Source organism: Malaclemys terrapin, chromosome 14, assembly GCF_027887155.1.
Source record: "Malaclemys terrapin pileata isolate rMalTer1 chromosome 14, rMalTer1.hap1, whole genome shotgun sequence".
NCBI lineage: Eukaryota > Metazoa > Chordata > Testudines > Emydidae > Malaclemys > Malaclemys terrapin.
In genome coordinates, this window is record NC_071518.1 from 25,261,320 (window position 1) to 25,278,445 (window position 17,126).

The 17,126-nt window shown below is 36.1% G+C and overlaps 1 protein-coding gene across 6 annotated transcripts in view; it reads left to right on the forward strand.

Moving 5' to 3' along the window:
* PHKB (phosphorylase kinase regulatory subunit beta) overlaps positions 1 to 17,126 on the forward strand; it is a 197,053-nt gene that overhangs the window by 157,301 nt on the left and 22,626 nt on the right. For 5 of the 6 annotated variants that reach the window (XM_054048875.1, XM_054048873.1, XM_054048869.1 and 2 more), the window contains 10 exons: positions 1,197 to 1,280; positions 1,775 to 1,879; positions 3,297 to 3,379; positions 3,463 to 3,553; positions 7,385 to 7,446; positions 7,535 to 7,697; positions 9,193 to 9,274; positions 12,526 to 12,583; positions 14,730 to 14,820; positions 16,050 to 16,252. In XM_054048875.1, the coding sequence (XP_053904850.1) occupies positions 1,197 to 1,280; positions 1,775 to 1,879; positions 3,297 to 3,379; positions 3,463 to 3,553; positions 7,385 to 7,446; positions 7,535 to 7,697; positions 9,193 to 9,274; positions 12,526 to 12,583; positions 14,730 to 14,820; positions 16,050 to 16,252 (1,022 nt within the window). Of the gene's footprint in view, positions 1 to 1,196; positions 1,281 to 1,774; positions 1,880 to 3,296; positions 3,380 to 3,462; positions 3,554 to 7,384; positions 7,447 to 7,534; positions 7,698 to 9,192; positions 9,275 to 12,525; positions 12,584 to 13,609; positions 13,701 to 14,729; positions 14,821 to 16,049; positions 16,253 to 17,126 lie in introns of all 6 variants that reach the window. The other variant, XM_054048870.1, reaches the window with a different exon arrangement.

The following is a 17,126-nucleotide window of genomic DNA, read 5'->3' on the forward strand; positions in this document are numbered from 1 at the left end:
AGGAGTGGGCATTTTAAAGCCCTGGCCTTCCTGAGTAGGCCTGTCCCCTCGTTAAGGATTGATCAGTGGTAAAGGGCTTAGGAATCAAAGCCTCGTTAAGCAGCTCTCAGCCTTGCCTAGCACACACACACCCAGCACATAGTCCCCCAAACAAACAGACCACACGGTATATTTTAGTCAAGCAGTATGCACACCACAAACACACACACTACAGACAACAAACTTACCCCAAGGGTCACGTAATCTCTCCTCCTTCACCTGGAGAACTCCCTCGCGAAACTCCCGTTAGCCACTCCTGTTCGCTAGCTCTCGATCAAACAAAAAGAAGTATTTCTTCACACAATGCACAGTCAACCTGTGGAACTCTTTGCCAGAGGATGTTGTGAAGGCCAAGACTATAATAGGGTTCAAAAAAGAACTAGATAAATTCATGGAGGATAGGTCCATCAATGGCTATTAACCAGGATGGGCAGGGATGGTGTCCCTCGCCTCTGTTTTCCAGAAGCTGGGAATGGGCCTGTTCTGTTCATTCCCTCTGGGGCTCCTGGCATTGGCTGCTGTCGGAAGATAGGAAAGTGGGCTAGATGGACCTTTGGTCTGATCCAGTATGGCCGTTCTTATGCTAGTAAAGAACATCTTTGAGATGCTTACATAGCTCCTACCTCCACACCATGCTGATATTAGCAACTGTTAATCCATCCCTTTGCTTTCAAAAGCAATACATTATTTTAAAAGGAAGGTTGGAGGACAACAGGTACACAGCAGAGATATAATGAAGTTCAATGTTGGTGATCTGCCAGAGGTGATGTGGCTTTCATTATTATTGAACATGGTTAGTCAATGAAGAGATTATTAAAAGTTAAGATATAAGTAATCGATATATTTCCTATTTGAATTTAATAAATAATTCACTTTTTGCTTCCTTACTTATCAAAATACTGGGCCAAATTCAGTCCTTGGGCTTCACTTTTAGTCAAGTTTTATCTATTTTTCTCAGTTCTTTTACTGTGATACAGATGTATGCCCAAAAAGCCAATAGGAAGAATTGTAGTGGTTTTATATTTATGCCCTCCTCAAAAAAAAGCTGAGTTCAAGTTTCTGGTGGTGTTTAGTGCTGGGGGCAAAAACAAGAAGGACCTGAATTTTGTCTGTGTAACTAGATGGCCTTACAGTGTCACAATTATTATTTCTTTCAGGCTTACTTTCATTTGGGGATTAATGACAAACTGGGATTATCCGGAAGACCCGACAGGCCTATTGGATGCCTTGGAACTTCAAAGGTCATTGCAAGAAGTGACTGATTTGATAATTAGCATATACTCCAGACAAATTTTGGATTATTCTGTGAAGACAGAATACTATTTAAATTGTTGAATTTACTAAATGTAATCATCTTTTCTGCATGTAAATCTTATTGTTTATTATAAAATGTTTTTAATATAGTTTGTAAACCCATTAAGGACAAAGCATAAGCTATCTCACTATTAAATTATTTCACGCCTTACCTAAGCACCTAATTACAGCAATATTTACTCACCCAAGACAAGCTTGATCATGATGGGGTGAACTGCTGTGATTAAAAAAGATTGTGGATTTGCACACTGTGTAAGAACAAGGATTCTTCAGATTAGATTTTTCAGTTATCCCTTTTGCAGATCCTTATTACTTTGACAGTTCTGCAACACTACATCTGTGTTTTCACTTTTTAAACTGTATTAATGTTAGTTTCATACATTTTAAAGAAATGGGTAATGTTAGCTTTTTCTCCCTACAGATTTATCGAATACTAGGAAAGACTGTTGTTTGCTACCCAATCATTTTTGATCTAAGTGACTTCTACATGTCTCAGGATGTTATGCTGTTGATTGATGACATTAAGGTATTTATCTGTTTATCTTATGCAACCTGCTGAAATAAGTCCTATATTAAGAATAAATTGTGCGGTTCTAAAGGTTTGATGAAATTTAGGATTGAAAAGGGGAGGTGAAAAAATATATAGTCTGTATACCTTACTATATAAAGTATACAAGCAAAGTTATGGTGGGAAGAACAATGCAAATATTAACATTAATATACTGTTAGACCAGTGCAGATCCTAGTGGATGTTCTGTGGTGGCAGAAAGCTAACTCCAGGAGGGGGTGAGAATGCAGTGGCACAACATGCGCGAACCCCTGTTTTCCAGGGAAACTGGCAAGCACAGGCCCCAAAGGTAGACGCATTTGGCTGGGGCAAGAGGCATGGCCAGTTCACTTAAGGGATGCTTTGATTGAAAGCCTCACCTGGTGGGGCTTTTCAGGAGCCCTGGCCACAAATTAAAACTTGCCTTCCTTGGGTGAAACACAGTTAAGGGCAGCGGTGCAGATTAGAGCTATGTGAATAACTGGTTGTTCAGTTTGCAGCAAGGATTGGAACCTGGCTGTGCCCCATCCCAAATCAGTGCCCTAGCCATCAGGCTGTAGGGTCATTCCTCTCTCTCTGGTCTGTTGAATATTTAATTATTTATGCAAAGTGGGACAGCATCAATAGGAGAAATTGAGACTCACCCTAGAATACCTTATAACCCTAGGGGCAGGGCATTCATCTGCAAGTTCAAATCAGGCAGAGTAGGGATGTGAATCTGGGTCTTCCACTTCCCAGGTGAGTGCTCTAACCATGGCGCTGTCAGGTATCAGACCACCGCCACCCCCTCTTCAGTTTCGAAAATGGCACCTAAGGTCTCTTATGAATCAATCCTGACATTTTTTTTTGATGAAACTAACCAGTGAATTCATGTCAAATAGATGAATAGTTTCAATTGACCTGAAACTGCATTTTTTGGCAAATATTTTATTTGAAAAAAATGTCACCCAGTTCTAGTGCTAACATCACCTGCCCTATTCCCCCATCCTCACAGTGAAATGACCTGGGCTGCAGCAGCTACTTCTGCTGAATAAAAGGTGCCAATTATCTCCCCGTTAGTGTTTCACTCACTATTCACATCAGAATCCTATTTATACAGATCAATAGATGTAATCCAATATTTCATTCTGCTCAGACTGGTGACTTGGTTGGTTTGTGCCTCACCTATAGTGAGAGCAGTGTTGTTATAAAATCTGTGGCTATGTAGTCTCTGCAAATTGCTTACAGTCTTCAGAAAAAAATAAATACGTAACTGAAAAAATTGATTAATTGTTTGGGATTTGAAATCTGTTGGGTTTATAGCAGTACCCTTTATTTTAGGTTGTTTGTTATAGTTACAATTTATTGTACTGTATGTTTCCTGGCATGAATCACATACATTTTTATATTTACCTAGAATGCATTACAGTTCATTAAGCAATATTGGAAAATGCATGGTCGTCCCCTGTTCCTCGTGCTTATACGTGAGGATAACATAAGGTATGTAATACATGTGAAGATCATTATTTGTAATGTCATTTTTCCCATTTTTAATATTAATGTGTTTATTTTTAAAATTATAGGGGAAGCAGATTCAATCCAATATTAGATATGCTGGCAGCCTTTAAAAAAGGAGTCGTTGGAGGAGTGAAGGTTCATGCTGATAGAGTGCAGGTATTTTTTTTTTTCTTCTTCTAAATGTTGCATTCATACTCTGGCAGTAGTCTGTGTTAGTCCATGAACTGTGAATTATTTCTATAGACCTATTTATTCCATCAAAATTCTTTGGTTTCTCCTGTGACTTTTTAATACCTCACTGAGTGTTATAAAATTAAAGATGAGATAAAGTCAAGGGTTCTGCTCTTTTTTTAAAAGCCCTTTGTTCAGTTTCTGTACACTATAAATCATGCTTTCTCTAAGCAGGAGCACAGGGCTTTGATATTTTCTACAAAGGTCCTTTTAATGTGGCAGGGAATCTATTTTATTTTTTTTACTTCCAGCCATCTGTCTTGTGGAATTTATCACAAAAGGGCAAGTCCTTGATATCAAGGGTTAAGGACTCTATTCTGGGCCATATCAACAGCAGGGAAAAGTGTGTGTTTCACATATTAACTAACATTAAAGTTCTAGTCAGTTTTAATACATTAGCTGTTCAAAATAAATTTTAAGGGGGAGACTAGGGTTTACCACAACCAGCTAACATGTTAAAATTACAAAGAGAACATTCCTAGCTCTGACAATAAAATAAATGCTTTCAATGACCATTTAAATAAAAATTTGTAAATTAAAGCAGTCATACCTAGTTCATAAAATCTCTGGCTATCATAAGTTAGAGTTCCTGATGTAAATGTCATTGCCATCCATGCAGAGTGCTGCCTGCAGGCTCCAGGGGGCTTTTGATGTTTATCTAGAATGCCTCCTTTTTATTACTTTGTATTTTATTAAACTGATATATTGTCACAAGAAACATTTCTCAAACATTATCTACACAGTGTGCTCTTAGATTATTTTACACAATGTACTATTTCAAAGTTCTCAGCAAACCATTGTTCCCCTCCACATTCAATTCCTTTCCTTGAATATTCTTTACATAATTAATAAGCCTTTTAGAATTGTTGTATCTATTTGACAATCACTGCTGTTTATGTTGTCTTTCTTATTCATGAAGGGTGCAAAAACATTTCAGTAACCTTTTTAACTGGCTTGGCTCTAGGATGGTTTTCATCGAGGTTGTGTTGTGCTGTGTCTTGGTATTCTGTGTGCTCTGGTTTTTCACCATCCAATTCCAATCATGGGCACCAAAAATTAGATATGAGCATTATTGACCAATGTGACACTAGTAAATAAGGTTACATGCTCTGTCCCACACCCCTGAGTATCTCTTCATGATATATTTCTTTTTGAAAACCTACTGAGATTTTTCCAGGAATATATTGTTAAAGCAGCTGTGAAGGTAAGTAATCATTTCCCCAGGATTCAGTATAATATATACTGACTAGGTTAGGTTTATAGTATATTAACTATGATATAGTGAATGTTTACTTCCTACTATACTTTTAAATTAAGGATGGGGAAACTGATTTGGGTGAAATAGGAATCATCTTGAATCTATGATTCCTCTCTCAATTCTAAACATTTATTTGAGGTTTTGTAGAGTTTTAGGAAGTCTTATCTCCTTTCCCCCTCATCACCCAAAATTTGTAGGCACTGCTGATCAATGGAGGAGAATTATTTGTTAGATAGAAAATAGTGTATATGTTCCTTTAGTCTAAAAATTGTCTTACAAACTTATCATACAGTTTGGTCAGCTGATATATTATGCCAAATGTGCAGAAAATGCAAGAATTTCCACTACATGAAGTGCAAAAGCTCAATCATTTAATTTTCTGAGTATATTGTCATATTTTGGAAACTGTGCATTTCGTTAAAGAGGAAAAAGTCCTGAAAAAGTGGCTGAGATTGCAAAAAGGTGGTAACGCATTATCTATTAAAACAATATACTGTATACTGCTTTTTCATAATTTATATTGAGTGTGTACATTTGTATGCACGTGTCTGAACATGTACAGTTAGGCTTTAATATCTTAATTCACAAAAGGGGGTGTACAATATTTGCTTGTGACATGTACATTAAAATGTATTTGTCCTTTCAGACAGCATATAATTAGGCTTGGCAGAATTCAATTTTTATTTTTTTATAATTTTGACAGACAATATCTATTTAATGACAGTAGATGTTGAGTTTCAAAAAGTTTAAACTTTATAACCATTAAAACTTAAATTGTCCACATCACATGTCAAAATATACAAAGTAAATATTCTTAAATCAAACTCTAATAGTTCTCAAGCAGCATTTTTCTTTGCCTAACTGTAAATTTCAGTTATTATTAATGGAAATACTTTTTGTCTGTTTGAATGTGTCTAGTAAAATTGACTATTACTTATTAAAAGCCTAATCCTTCCAAGCCTACAAATAATTTGTATGGTTTCCAGGACTGTTCTTAATAATTTTTACTTTCATTGTCTGTAACTGCTTCCATCATCACCTGTGTTCCGGAGGATTATGTATGTAAGAAAGATGACTGGAGGAAATCAGCAATAAAAACAAACGAAAAAAAGCAAGCAGCTTTTTATTTTCACAATCAACTCTCACAGTGTAATACTGTGGTATTTTACTATAAACTGTAAAATGGAAACTGAGTTTAAAAGCTCACAGGACACGCATCCATTTTTTTTCTCCTATTGACAACTATCAAAACAATGCTTTTTAAGAAAGTCCTTTTAAAAACTGCTTTATTAGAACAGATTTCCTTTAGAAGGACATACATATGAAATTCATATGAATATTAAATGAATTAATTGTAATCAATAAGCATACTAAAATATTAATGACAGAAGCTTAACATTGTTATGAGAGAGAGAGAGAGAGAGATAAGGAGAGAGAGAGCGTCCAAATATTTGTCTGTAGAAGTGTGTGTGTACGTATGTATATATGTATGGGGACAAGAGAGAAGTACTTCTAGACTAAGGAATGACTAAGAATAAGGAATCCCAATAGATTTGCTGTGCTGGGAGTTGGGTGAAACCTTACTGAAGCTTGTGGGCATAACAGGTGTTCTTCATTCAAGATAAATGTAAAAAACAATTAAATAACCCAGCTTCAGGAATTATGGCCCTGGGGATTCCCCTCTTTGGGGGAGGTTGACTGGGGGCAAGACCTGCTCCCCCACCCCAGACAGCTGTGGAGCTCCTGGGGAGGGGAAGCCCCAGAGTCATGATTTCTGGAGCTGGAAGGCTTGGGCCCTGGCTGCCCGGGGTGGGGGCTGACTGGCCACACAGTGGCTGCAGCTGGGTTTGGTACCCTGGGGGGACACTCGGCCATGCATGCCAGCAGCTAAGCCTACTCCCTGCATGTTACTGGGCTCAGATGTGCTGAGCAGCCACCATCTCCAGCTCCTGCCTCTGCTGTGTATGGCCAAAGGTGAGCCTGGGTCCCCTGCCCTGTCCCCTCTTGGTGCATCTCTGCACACTAATGCATACTATAAGAGGAGAGAATGGCTACTTTACAATAACTGTGGTTCTTCAGGATGATGATGTCAGTATGTTCCCATGACCTGCTCTTGCTCTCTATCCCTGCTTTTTGGATTCCTCAGCAACGTGAGGTACCTGCACACCTACAATGGGAACCACACTGACTACATCTCAAAGAACCACAATTACTGTAGGGTATGTAACCAGTTTTTCTGTAATTGCAGAAAAAAGGCCTTCCTAAGCTATTTTGGTTTGGGGTGATAACATACTACACTTGCTACTCATGAACAGGAAAAGGTGCATGAAAACTGAAGAGAAATTGGTATTTTAAAATATAGCAGTTTCTTATAAGTATAACTCAAATGTTCCTGTTCAGTAGGGGGCAATTTGTTACGTTGTTGATCTCAGAATTGGTATGTGCAGTGTACAGATTGATACTGTCTTGCTGAGTGCTTCTTTTTTTTCCCTCCCCAGACATTAATATCTGGAGCAGTTGTTGAACAACTTGACTTTCTAAGAATCAGTGAAACAGAAGAGTAAGGATATGTGGGAGATCTAATTACAGTGTTTTTCACAATTAAAATATCTTCTGAACTGTGGACAATTAAATAATTATTTTTTCAGGCCTCCTGAATTTAAGAGTTTTGAGGAGCTGGAACTTCCAAAACATTCGAAAGTCAAGAGACAGACTAGTACTCCAAATGTTTCTGAACTTGAACAACAACCAGAAGTAAATATTAATGACTGGAAAAACAGGTCGACTTATGAGATTCTTCAGAAACTGAATGTAAGAAAATTGGAGAAATTGTTCTATAGTTTAGTTCTAGTTTTCATCAGATTATATTTTGTTTGTTTTAATTCTACTAGTTAACAGCACGTTCTTCAGATGAACATGGTTAACATTGTCACCCCAGCAGCCACTCTTAACAGTTTTCTTGGCCAGAATCTTTATTTTTTATTAAATGTTTATTGATTTTTTTTCATAAAGAAGCAGATAATGAAAAGAACAAAAAGGTAAATGACTTATGGCTAGTATATATTTCCAAATACCACATGCTTCACAGGATCTTTAATAGAATTATACGATAATGCAATTTTACAGCTTGTCAAAGCTGCAAGACCAGACAATACTATGTAGAGATAACATGTTAGAGTGGGGGTAATAAAACAGGAGAAGACGTACATAAATAGGGAGAGGAGGGAAGGAATGGACTAAGGGGAAGGGAAGCAGAGAAGGGCTTAGGTGGAGTGGAGGTCCGGCATTCTTTGAGCACCCATTAACATTTTTTATCTAAATGCATCTGGAAACGGTCAATAATTCATTGAATTCATATAATTGTTCTCTGCAACTTTTAAATAGAACTAGTAACTTCTGGCCTCTCCTGTACTGATTTTTGCTTTTAGAGTCTTCCCTCATTGTAGTCTTCCCAGATGCCACAGAACCCTTTGAGCTGCCACATTCCGGCTAACAGTTTTCCATACTCCCTTTAAGTCCATATCATTTTTTTCTGATAATACCTGAAATGTTCTAAAGGGGGAGAGATGGTTGTGTCCCATATGAATAAATACCTCATACCTAGACTGCAGCTCCACAAACAAACAAACACAAAAAAACCCTGAATGGTTGAAATCCACTAAGACAGACTGATGACCTTTTAGTGACTTTTGACTGTAAGATCAATTATAAGTTTCAATTGGGTTCATTGAATCATTCAACCTAGAAACCAACAATGAATGAGTATTTCACATTTCAGTATTCTGTCTTAGTGGGAACTTGGAAAACTATCATGTCAATTAGTCATCTGATCACAAGCATTTGTTTTGCCAATGGTAGAGGCCCAGGGCGCCAAGACACGAATGATCTTTTTGAGCCCAGTGGTGCAACTTTATTGAACCTTAATATATGTCCTAAAAAAAGCCATTCTAAAGCAGCAGTGAGAAGAGTTACCAAACTCTGTACCAGTGTTGCTGTGCCACTCTTTTCTTCAGAGGAGATAGAAAATGAAGATAGAGATGAGTATATAACTGGGGTATCACTAAGGTCCTGATCTGGTAAGGTGCTGAGAGCCCTCAAGTCCCACTGAAAACCTAAAATTGGCTATTTGGTTACTATTATAGGGGGACCAAATGAAGATTTAAAATTTATGGGGAGGGGAGACTTTCTCCTTGAAATGTGTGTTGTATAGTACTGCTAAAACAACTGTCTTCTGGTTCGTGTGGAATTTGTAATAACTGTGATGCCTTTTGCTAGTAATTTAAATCTAAAAGTTGTTCTTTTTTAGGACTGCAATTGCCTAGCAAGTCAAGCAATTCTGTTAAGTATTTTGCTCAAAAGGGAAGGACCGAATTTCATCACCAAGGAAGGTCAGATATCCTTTCGTGTGACTATTCTAAATACTAGAGGAGGCAGTTTTCTGTGTAGTTCTAATAAACATGAATAATGGACATGGTTAGAAAAAGTTGTGTAGCTATTTTCTTCTCTATTAAAGCAGTTTTTGCTTTAAATGGAAAATGCACATCAATATACTGTAGAGTGGAATGAGCTGTTAAATCTATTAACTCTTTTAAATTGTTTGCATGCAGCATGTTGTTGTCTATTCATAAGTCTGAGCAAGCAATTTTTGTCAGAAAGGGTTTGATTTTGTATAATAAAATGAAGCTGAAGACAGGTTGTGTGTGCCTGTGCCTCTTAGTCTGAAATGTATCAGCAATCTTATACTGATGGTTTTGTTTTATTTTTCTTATTTTGTGAAATCAGATTTTATTTCAAAATATTATCTATAGAGGTTATTCTGCTTCAGTATTTAAAATGCAGGAGTTAAATACACATAAGACATTACAAAACATAAGCTAATAATAACAACCCAGTAATGCTAACCTAGATAATGCTAGATTGGGACCAGCTCTGCTGCCCTCAGGAAGCAAGTGGATGGGAAGGGGAAAATAAGGGTTGGGGAGTGGGTGGAGCTGTGCTCCAGACAGGCCAGTGATGTGAGCTGTACCCTTTCAAGGGCTGCTGAACTGTTCCCCACCCTTCAGCCTACACACACATCCCAGAGAAAGAGGCGATCAGAGGTGGAATTAGGACTCTGCTTCACATTTTCTCTCTTGGATAATCTTAGGGTATTATAGTTTACCCACCACTTCATTTCACAGGGCTTTACCTGAGGATGGTCTAATTCTATGTTAGTGCACATGATGGAGACTTGGCACTTCTAGTATAAATATACCTTACATGCAGCATCACTGTATAAAACACATCCTGGAAAGTACTAAAAAATACAACATGCTTCATCGTGTTTTGTTTTTTTAACTTTATTTTTATTGTTTTTATATACAATATAAACACAAAACAAAACATATATGAATATATGCACGAGATGGAAATATCATAAATAACAAAATTCAATGTTCGTTATTTATAAAACATGGAAAAACAAAACAAAAACAAGCAAAAAACCTTAATCCATAGAGATCATGCAGGGCATCAATTACTAACGTGACTAAATAGATAAATAAGTGAGAATATATCTTATGAGCATCAGGGATTAACATATACCAAACTGCAAAAGTATGCAATAGTTTCATGTGTGACAAGACACCCTCATATTTCTTCCAAGTGTTTCTATTAGACAGAATCATTTTTTCCATTAATGGAGTAGTAGAGAGCTCACTAAGCTATGAGGGAGGAATTGCAGATTTCCATTTTCTCAAAATAACTCTTTTGGTCACTAATATAGTTACTGCAGTCAATTTCTTAATGTTAACTGGTAATACCAACTCATTCAGAACCCCTAAAATACACAAGCTTGGATCAGCAAAGATAGCAACTTGTAAAGTTTTTGAGAGTCCCCTGAATAGGGTGTTCCAGAACACGTGCATTTTTGACAGGTATAAAGGATGTATGAAAAGTTGATTCATTGTACTGTAAAAACATGTTCCAATGTAATACTAAGATTTTGTGAATTTTGGCCACTGTATCCAGACACTTGGTCTACTTCTGAACATCAGGGGGGTGTGCCCACCACCACCCCAAATAGTCTGGAAAATACTTTGTTGTGGACTTAGATACTTCAGTAGCTTTCTGTGGTCATTACTTTGAATATATAGTTTCTTGCTCTAATGGAAAACATTCATAGGAAACCTCCCATATTCAAGATTAGTTGCAGCCAATACAATCACCTCATCTCCCTGATCCTCAACTCATAATGAACCAAGTACCCATCTCGAGACCTCTGGGCTTAATACAATTCCTGCATTGCCTTCTGATCAGATAGTACTAATATGTTCAATCAGAGGCGTCATCCAAGGTGAAGTAGTGGATGGTGATAACCTTATTAACTACTGATCTTGTATTAAACAATACAAATCATTGACTAGAGTCCCTGCCAGCCAATTTCTTACGCTATCCCACACGAGCAGTGAGACTGACATTAAACACTGAATATGTGTTGTACACAATAAATAAATAAAATATTCTCTTCCTGCCTAACCTTCACTTCCTACCAATAATGGTTTGAAGGACCTATGTCCTTCCAGCTGACATGCCCAAGGCCTTCAGATCTACATATCCACAAGCTATGATCTTGCAGTGCAACTCTCCCATGTACCCTACATTGCCTTTTGAAGGGAGGTTGCTGCTACACTTGGGGAGTACAAATAAGGGCATCACACCTATGAATTTTTAATCTGATGGATATTTCAAGCCTAAGGAATTGAATGGTAATCAGCACCCGCTCTATCTCACCCAGTGGTCCCCAGTGCAACTCTCGATTCTCAATCCTTTGCCATTGAGGCTAAATTAGTGCACCAGGGCCTGTGGAGTTGGGGGACAGTGATATCAGAAACTAGTTCTGAGCAGAGCAATATTGTATAATAATGCATACTTAGCTGTTATAACTGCTGCTGCATTACCAGTCTATTTGTAATAAAGCTGTCAGACTTCATTTTCTGGACATTCTTACCAATGCCCATTTTTGGTCTCTTTAAATCTTCAGAGATCCTTCAAGGTAGTCATCAAAAAGAAAATTGTTGCAAAATAAGCCAATAATTCACAATTAGGAAAAGTTATTATATACCCTGCAACAGAAAAGAAACCAACTTGATTTTCTTATTATACATTTATTTTAGCTGGCTGCTTATGCGAAAATTATAAAATGCTGTAGAACATTTGATTTATTGAGTTTTCTTATGGTCTCCCAACAGGTTTGACTAAAATTAGTCAGAGTTACTTGAGCAGTGTCACAGGACTCCGGTGATGACTAGGTGGCAGGTTAAATTTAAACTTTAAAGTTAAACATAACAGAGGGTCCTGTGGCACCTTTAAGACTAACAGAAGTATTGGGAGCATAAGCTTTCATGGGTAAGAACCTCACCCATGAGGTTCTTACCCACGAAAGCTTATGCTCCCAATACTTCTGTTAGTCTTAAAGGTGCCACAGGACCCTCTGTTACTTTTTACAGATTCAGACTAACACGGCGACCCCTCTGAAAGTTAAACATGTACTTAAGTGCTTTACTGAATCTGGTCCAAAATGAACTAACGTCTCTATCAAACTTACTTTATTGTTGCTGAATAAAAGCCACTACAGCTTTTATTTTTTTCATGTGTTTAGGTACTGTTTCTGACCATATTGAAAGAATCTATAGACGAGCTGGCAGCAAAAAGCTCTGGTTTGTATATAATATCTTTGTTTAATTTTTGTTTGATAGATAAATACTGTTTTTCAGCCTGTTTACAAAACATAAGGCCAGATCGTTAGGTAATGTAAAGAAGCACAGTTCTGCTGACTTCAGTTCAGCCACACCAGTTTACACCAGCTGACGATCTAGCCTAAATCAATTAACATAAAGAAACAAATGGAAATAAATTTATATGTGATGTAGCTGTTCCTGTCACAAGTATATCACAAAGCAAATGGCTCAGTGATCAGAGCAGTAAATGTTATTCTTCACAAATTGGTCTGTAGCCAGCTGAGGACCCATTAGTATAAACTGTGATTGTTGACATTGGCCCTGAAATCGGGATGACTGGTGTTACTTTTTCCTATAGAATTGTGTTAAAATATGTCTGTTTAACAAATTGCATGATAAACATACAGGACTAGTCGGATAAAAAGAATTAGAATTAGTAGGGTAATTGACATGGTCATCTTTTGGGGAGAATGTTACAACAGTATAAAATAATGGCTTTCAGTAGCAAGGTTGGTGGTCAAAAACATTAAATTAATAACAAAAGTAGATAAATTTATGCAGTTTACTGCTTATTGTTCCTGAAGGCAGTTGGGTTAATGATGGCTTTACCAAAATAATTTTTAAAGGGTTGGGAAAGTAAAGTATAGTATTTACATGTAGTTCGAGTAATTGCTCTATTTGGACTGAAAGTTGAATAGAAATCTCATTATTTAGTACAGAAAGCAAGATTTGAGCCTAAGATGAAGCCCACTCTCACCTTGTAAATACTGTTAACCAATAAGGTGTTTTTTGGAAAAGATATTAACTATATAAATATAAGAATTGATTTCAGTTTTTTAGTTTTAGTCTGTTAATAGAATGAAATGGACCTGTATCCACTTATAAACCAAATGTTTTCATTGTTGGTATTTTTAATACTTAGAAAACTGAGGCATGTTGTAAAACTAAAATATGTAAAGTCTTATTTTTCATTTCTCTTTTATGATTGTCATATGGCATACCTAGGTTGATGGTACGCTACAGTGCTGCATTTACACAGAAATTTGCTTCCTCTATAGCCCCACATATTACTACTTTGCTGGTTCATGGGAAACAGGTAAAGTGCACAGAGGTCTTAAATAGTGCTGCTTGAGATTTGTTGGCTTACTTGCATTTTGATAGATCAGCTAGTGCAGTTTTGAAATGCTTTGCTCTTGATTTTCAAAGAGTGCACAACATTTTTCACAGAAGTCAGTATCAGTTTGGTTGATGGATTTTGTACTAACTTTATTGAATATTGTAACGTGTTCATTAACTCTCTTGATAAATGATTCTTTGTAGCTACAAACCCCATGTCAGAAAAGTTTAAACTTAGCTTAAACTTCAGTTTCCATTTTGTCATGAAATTATGATTTATAAAGTTAAATATTACTTTTTAATAGTAATAATACCGTGTAATTCTAGTTATTCTTGAAATTTGCAGCCAGTTATAACCTAGCACTTTACATGATTCCCTTCTTTTCATCGCTTACATATAAAATATTGCCTGGAGGCAAAAATTGTCAAAAATGTCATGTAAATATGTGTTGCACATGCAGTACTTACTCTTACAACAAAAATCTTTGCCTAATCTTTCAGCATAACTTTCTGAGAAGTTAAATGCTTTATTTCTTTTTCAAAGATTAATATAGTTTGCTTGAAAATTTCTAAATCTTTCCAAAACAAACCAAAACATCTACCGAAGAGAAATTTTTCACTGATTGCAAATTGATGGCAAACAAAAACATTGGTGGCAAACAAAAACAGACCTTCTTTGATAGAAGAAATAATTATAACATTCTGTTTTCTTAACATGTTGTGAGAGAAAAGAAAGCCAGCTTATTATTTGCAGTCCATAGTTTAATGAATTCTAACTGTTCCCAACACAGCCATTATTCTATACTTGCTTTAGTGATTAATAAAAATCCAGGATTTATCCCAAAAAGAAAAACTGTATGAAATGACATTTCAAAAACAAATATTATATGTATTTTCATAGTTAGCCTTTTGGGACTTATCAAATGTGGTGACAGAATTCAAACACATATTTGAATCCATTAAACTAGCATTTGATATCCAGTGGGATTGCTCTGTTTTCTGCCCTCAGGTCTGTTGTGCGCTTCGCAGCAAGCCTTTTAGGTAAACTAGTGGACAGCCTTGCACCATCTATTACTAATGTTTTAGTTCAGGGCAAACAGGTAAGTCTGCATTTTTCAGAATTGCATTCAGCAATGATAATCAAGAGAAAAAAACTGTATAGGCTCTTTCATTTTGTAGGTCTCAGATACTTTAAAAAGTACAAGACTCAAAAAGCTCATTTATTAAATAACAAAAGAACTGAATAAAATAAAAATTAGTAAATGTAATGTTCTGCATATACTTGTGCTTGTGAGAGCAACATAGAGTAGATAGTTGAGCAGACCAGAACTAGATGGGAAAGGGGAGAGAGAGATGCTGGGATTAAAGTTAAGGGGGAACATATGTTAGAAATTTTAAGGAGGAATTAATATACAAAAGGACATTGAAACAAGTAGTAAAACATTATTTAAAGAAAAAGTTAATATATAGAACCTAATCAGCTAAAAGGGACATTAATACATTTTGTACTATGAGTAGCCAATCAGTGGGGAACTTTTCACCATTCACATTTTTCTGTCTTTACACCTCTGTCCTAGTCCTAGACCCTAAATTGCACTATTGTTTGCCCTCCTGGCACAAAAAGTGTAAAGTAATTATAGTATGATTATAAAATTCTTTCAATTAGAAAAAAATACATATCAGGCAGTTTCATCATCAAATCATTCCAAACATGAAGGGCTGGTAGCATGCTTCTGGTGCTATGTAGGAAAGTCAATGTGCATGTAGAGTGGTTTGTAGTTGCTTACTTTCACCTTTTTTGATTAACCTGTCCTGGTAAAAACATTTTTAATGTACATTTTTTTAAAATGTCAGGAAGAGTGCCTTTTTCTCTGTTTCACTTACAGTAGATGAGAAATTTTAAAATTTTACATTTTTAAGCATGTTTTTCTTTTGGCTAACTAGTCCAATATCTTGATTGCATTAGGATTTTAAAACCTAGAACACAATTTTGAAAAAAAATATTAAGAAAACAGTAACAAGAATCTTGATTCTTAATTTTAAGGAAGGCTTGCTAGAAAGTTATGACATGGGAAAGGAAAATACCATCTAGAAAAGTCAAACAGTCAAGGATACATGTTATCCAAACTGTTCCAAAATAAAGTGATGGCCTCGTAAGGTCACCTTCTCTTGGGCCAGTTACTCTTACCAATCAGTTGACAGCACGCTATATTTTGCCCCAAATGCAGTTTTAATACTACCAGGGAAAGGTTAGAATATGAAGTCTAACTTATTATTGTCATCTGTTGTTCCTGTTTTTCTCCCTACATTGTTGCTAATATGTTCTTAGGTTACTCTTGGAGCTTTTGGCCATGAAGAAGAAGTTATTTCTAATCCCTTGTCTCCAGGAGTGATTAAGAACATCATCTACAACAAATGCAATTTACAGGATGAGAGGGAAGCTGTAATTCAACAAGAACTTGTCATTCATATTGGCTGGATCATCTCAAACTCACCTGAACTATTTAGTGGCATGTTAAAAATACGAGTTGGGTCAGTAACATGTCTTTGTTTCTGATTTTTTTATTATTTATTTGTATTATGGTAGTAACGAGATGCCCCAGCAAAGATCAGGGCCCTGGTGTGCTAGTGATTCATTTAAGCAAATACACTGAAGCTTTTATTTATTTATTATATTTTGCACTAAGTCTTAATTTATTTTGCTCTTAGTTTAATGTAACATGTATTCTGCTATAGTAATATTTCCAGCTAAGTTAGAATGACTAGTTCAGGTAAATATCACATACACATTCTTATTCAGAGAATATACTCGTCTTTCCAAGTATATTCTCTGAATATACCTAAACCTATACCTAAACTTCAGATCATTCAGCAGAATGTAGTTCTGCTGTACTAGCTCTATTAAAACATTTTTATCACGCAAGTTGTAGTAAGATTCACATTACTCTGCCAAGCTGTATACAGTGTGCAGTATAATGAGTATTACTTTTTTGCAGTGTTACGTGGTGGAGTCACTTCATTAAACCTAAACAGAGTTTTAAAGTGGAGGCTGTTCTCCGAGTTTTTATGATGCTATCTTTTCTTTCTCAAGTAGTTTCTGCTTGACTGCTGATTTACCTTTTTCAGGTTTAATTTATATTTCTGTCGGATAACATCCTCATCTTCTGAATTACTAATTTTGTCCTGAAGCTTCTTAGATTTCATGTGAACTATTTATATTTAATTTATTCTAACAATAGGTCCCCTGCTGTTTTATTTTTCTGTTCTGTATTCACCGTATACTTTGGATGAGAAATATTACTTCTTTTCTTTAAATGCTATGTCAGTAAAGATAAAAATTTAATTCTAGTATCATGTAAAATTATATTTATGTACAGTAGAGGAGAATCATCATGAAGAAAAAAAT